The sequence below is a fragment of the Dermacentor variabilis genome, chromosome 8, assembly GCF_050947875.1.
Source record: "Dermacentor variabilis isolate Ectoservices chromosome 8, ASM5094787v1, whole genome shotgun sequence".
In the NCBI taxonomy this organism is placed as follows: Eukaryota; Metazoa; Arthropoda; class Arachnida; order Ixodida; family Ixodidae; genus Dermacentor; species Dermacentor variabilis.
Genome location: NC_134575.1, coordinates 114,417,822 through 114,422,116, shown reverse-complemented (window position 1 = coordinate 114,422,116; position 4,295 = coordinate 114,417,822). Strand labels below are relative to the sequence as shown.

The 4,295-nt window shown below is 51.0% G+C and overlaps 1 protein-coding gene across 1 annotated transcript; it reads left to right on the top strand.

Annotated features, from left to right (window-relative positions):
- Nucleotides 1-267: 267 nt before the first annotated feature.
- LOC142591531 (uncharacterized) lies at nt 268-828 on the top strand. The gene has a single exon (XM_075703853.1). The coding sequence runs from the start codon at nt 268-270 to the stop codon at nt 826-828; it is 561 nt and encodes a 186-aa protein (XP_075559968.1).
- Nucleotides 829-4,295: the final 3,467 nt, after the last annotated feature.

Genomic DNA, 4,295 nt, shown 5'->3' with positions numbered 1-4,295 from the left:
GAGACAGTCGACCGCCTTACCATTACACTGGAGAAACTGACGAGGGGTGACATCATTGGCGACTCAATTTGGCGGAACAATTTGCCTTCACCATTTCGCAGCGCAATTAGAGGCTTGCCGTGGCAAATTTTCTGCTAGCACCGTCGCTTTAGCAATAAACCAAGTCTCTGCACCCAGCCCTTTTTGTGGGCGGGAAATGTGGCCTGTCGCTAATGGTGGCATGCGACATCGGCTCTCACACAAGCCGCCTATTCCTCGGTCGACCGCATGACCAACAAACGCCTTTTCGTCGACACCGGATCCGAGCTGCCTGTCGCTACCCCGACGGCCACAGATCGGCCACGCGGCAATTCCACACCCACGCTCCACCCAGTGAACAGCACTGATGGACTCCGTTCTATCATGGTGGACATCGGACTCCGGCGCTTGCACAGATGCGTGTTTGTGATCGCCGATGGCACCTTTTCCATACTGGGAGCGGTTTTCCTGAGCCAGTTAAACCTTGATATGGTTGCCCGCGATCGGCGCCTAAAGGATAACGTCACATTCATCGATGTGCTCGGCCTGCAGCTCAGCCTCGCTTCATCTGGAATCCGTACGCTTCAGCCGGTCTCAGCATACAAGATACTTGCTGAGTACTCGCAAGTAACGAAGCCGCGAAACGAGGCACTCCTCGTGAAACACAAGGTAACACATCGTTTCACCACCACTGGCCCAGCTGTCACCGCCCGGCCACCGAGGCTCGCTAAATGGAGGTTGCTAGTCGCCCGCCTGAAGTTCGAACACATGCTTCAGCTCGGCGTTCATCGTCCCTCCTCTAGCAATTGATTTTTCCCTCTGCATCTGGTTAGAAAGCAAAGAAGTGGGGACCGGTGGCCTTGTGGTGATTACCGAGGTTTCAATGCCGTCACTACATCGCATCAATATTCCCTTCCCCCCATCCATGACTTCGGCGCCCATCTCGAAGGAACCAAAATATACAGCAAAATCGATTGGATAAGCGCATACCACGAAATTCCTGTCGTACCGAGTGACACTCCGAAGATACAATCACTACTCTGTTTGGTGTATTAGAGTTTGTCCGTGTGCTTTACGGTTTGAAGAATGCGGCGGAATCTTTTCAAAGTTTCATGGACTAGGTTACATGCGGACTCCCGTTCAGTCCCACAGACGAAGAGCATTAACAGCACCTGCTCCTTCTATTTGAATGTCTGGATACACATAGCCTGGTCCTAAAGTACCAAAAATGTATTTTGATAGTTAAAGCCTTGGATTTTCTCAGCCATCACATTTCACCCCGAGGCATCAAGCCGCTGGAATCACGGGCGCGGGTAGTCGAGGTGTTGCCCTCTCCAACCTCCTTCAGAAAGTTGCGCGAGTTACTGGGGCCCATAAACTTTCCCAGGCGCTTGATACCATCCTATGTGCAAGTTCTTCAGCCGCTTACTGAACTGTTGCGTCGCGAATAAAAAAAAACGCCTGCCTTCCACTGATCATCCGTGCACGAGCACACCTTCAAGGAAGCCAAAACGCAGTTGTCGACTGCAGTGCTGTTGGTTCATCCGTTGCCTGAAGCGTCAACTCGCCTTATGGTAGACGCGTTGAACACCGCAGTAGGCGCAGTATTGCAGCAGCATGATCGCACAGACTGGACGCCACTGGGATTCTTCTGAAGGCGCCGCAAACCTACAGAAGCTCGGAACAGCCTTCTGAAGGGATATGTTGGCCATATATTGCGCTGTCAAGCATTTCTGTTTTTTTTTCTTGAAAAGTATAGTTTTTACAATCTTACCGACCACGAGCAGTTAACTTTCGTTTTAAGAACAACAGTTCCTCGTACTCAGAACATGAGCCTCGGTCTCTTTCATTAATCTCCAAATTTTTTACGGATATCCACAAGATCTCTGAGCTAAAAATCAGGCGGCTGACGCACTGTCGTGGATCGGCTCGGTGCCTGCTAGCCCTGTGGATTTCCAAGCTCTGACCTCCGCCAGTAAAACCACTTCGAGCTGCGCCAATTGCGGTAAAAGGGCTCGTCGCTCCAGGTTGCGGCGGTGCAGCTTCCGTTCACAACAATCTTGGTCACATGCGACACATCGCAGGCAACTTTTTGATGCGATGCCGCTCCAGCATCACAGAAAAACAGACAATTATAAGAGACTGCTTCGTATGGTCAGGGATCAGCGAAGATGTTCAAAGCTGGGCAAGAAGCTGCCAAGCCTGTCAAGCCGTGAAAGTGACCCGGCACACACTTTCAGCGGTGTAGCCGTTTCGACCCCCAGAGAGCCACTTCGATCTCGTGAAGTTAGAGTCGCTGGGGCCTCTTCCGCCCTGCCACGGTTTCAGTTACCTGCTCACAACTGTCGACCAGGATTGAGGTGAGCTGAGGCGGTTCTGCTACATGACATGATGGCCAAAATATTCGCTGAAGCAATTGTTGCTACATGGGTGCAGCGGTACGGTTTCCCTTTGTGCTTAAGTACTAACGGAGGCCGGCTATTCCAAAGCTCCCTTTTTCCGCCCTCATAGACTGTTCGGCACGTGCCTTCTACATACCGCGGCTTACCACCCGCAGAACAGAACAACGGCGTGGCCCAGCGTCTCGACCCACAACTGAAGGCGTCATTGACCACCACGCTCGACAGGCAGCACTGGGTGGAAAGGCTACCCCTAGTTACTACTCGGGCTTAGAAGAACAATCAAGGATGACCTCGGAGTCAGCGCAACCGAGCTGCTAGGTGGGTCATCAATTCACATTCCACGCCAGTTTTTGAGCACCGAGCAAGGAACTCCTCCAGCAGTCGCGCAGCAATTAGAGAGGCTACATTCCTGTCTCGAACAGCTTCGACCTACACCACCACGTATTGCCCGCGGGCCGTCTATGTTTGCCTTCCTGACAATGAACGCAACTACGCACACCTTTCTGCGACGCGACTCTACTGAGCCGACTCTATATACGACGCTATCACTCTTTCTATGAAGGACCCTATTCGTGTGGTTTCGCGTTAAGCGAAAAACCTGGTAGATAGAAGTTCGGGGCACTGAAGAGAGACTGTCGTGCGACCACGTGAAACCAGCCTATATCGAACAATAACTCTTCATTCCTTCCGCCATTCACTCTGAAGCCTCGGGAACATTTTTTGGGGGCGGGGCTTGTAGCGACCATCCTCACTTCGTTGTCTCGACGCGGATGTCATTGCTCCCTGCTCGAACCGAAGCGGTGGTCCCATAGGGGCACCACCATTGAACTCCGCCAATCTGCTTTTATTCGTAAATAAAGCCACTCTCTTTTCTCCGTTTCGACTTTCCGTTCTCAACCTGTCAAAGCGTGTATTACTTGCCTCCGCTAAACTGAGCTCCAAACAATGTGTTGTATCTTAAGGTACAGGATACCTTCTTTTATGTATCGGAAATACAGATGCTCATACAGATACTGATACAGATACTGATAAACGCCCATTTAGACGCATCATGATAGAGATACAAGATACCTAGTTAAAGCATTGCAGAAGCTGCAAACTTTACCCTCCTGCTAACATGTTAGTACACAGTATATATAGTATAATCGTAGCGAGGAACGGGAGAGGAGGCAGAGATTGGGTAGAACCGACGCAGTCGGGACACGAGTGACTAACAGCCTTGCCACTCTTCGCTCTTAGTTTCCATGCATGGGGGAGGGCGGGAGAGGGAAAAGAGCGAGGCGAAAAGGTAAACAAACGCTGCTTTTATAGACACGACACCGGTTGCGGGCAAGCTGAAGGCTTGCTGCGGTACGTTCCTGCTATTTATGCAAAACAAACACTTTGCAAATTTGCCAAGCCGACAACTGACGCTGAGCGTGCGTATAAAAAGCCGAACTAAATCCTCGTTTGGTGCAGGCGACACCACGAAGTGGTCGCATGTGAAATCAACACTTCTGTACCTGCCGCAGTAGCTGTGCGGGCAGGGCATTATAAGACTTCGCGCCTTCGATCCTGACCACGGCAATCGTGTTTCGGCCGGAGCGAAATACAAAAACGCTCACGCGGTTAGACTTAGGTTAACGTTAATTCACACCAAGGTGTCAAAATTAATCCGGAGTCATCCACTATGGTGTGCCTTATAATATGGTTGCGGTTTTTGTAGGTTTACCCCATTATTGCCTCACATGGCGACGTGCTACGTGAGGCAGTTACAATGCTTAACTGTCTTAGAGGTTAACAACAGCGCACAGCAGCGCCTCAAGCAAATACGTCTCCCTGTGTGCTCGCTGACTACGCAGACAAACAGCAGTGGTGCACGCATGTAACCATTAC

What these genes read in the sequence shown, in the direction of transcription:
- LOC142591531 (XM_075703853.1), top strand. Translation starts at nt 268, where the DNA reads ATGACCAACAAACGCCTTTTCGTCGACACCGGATCCGAGCTGCCTGTC.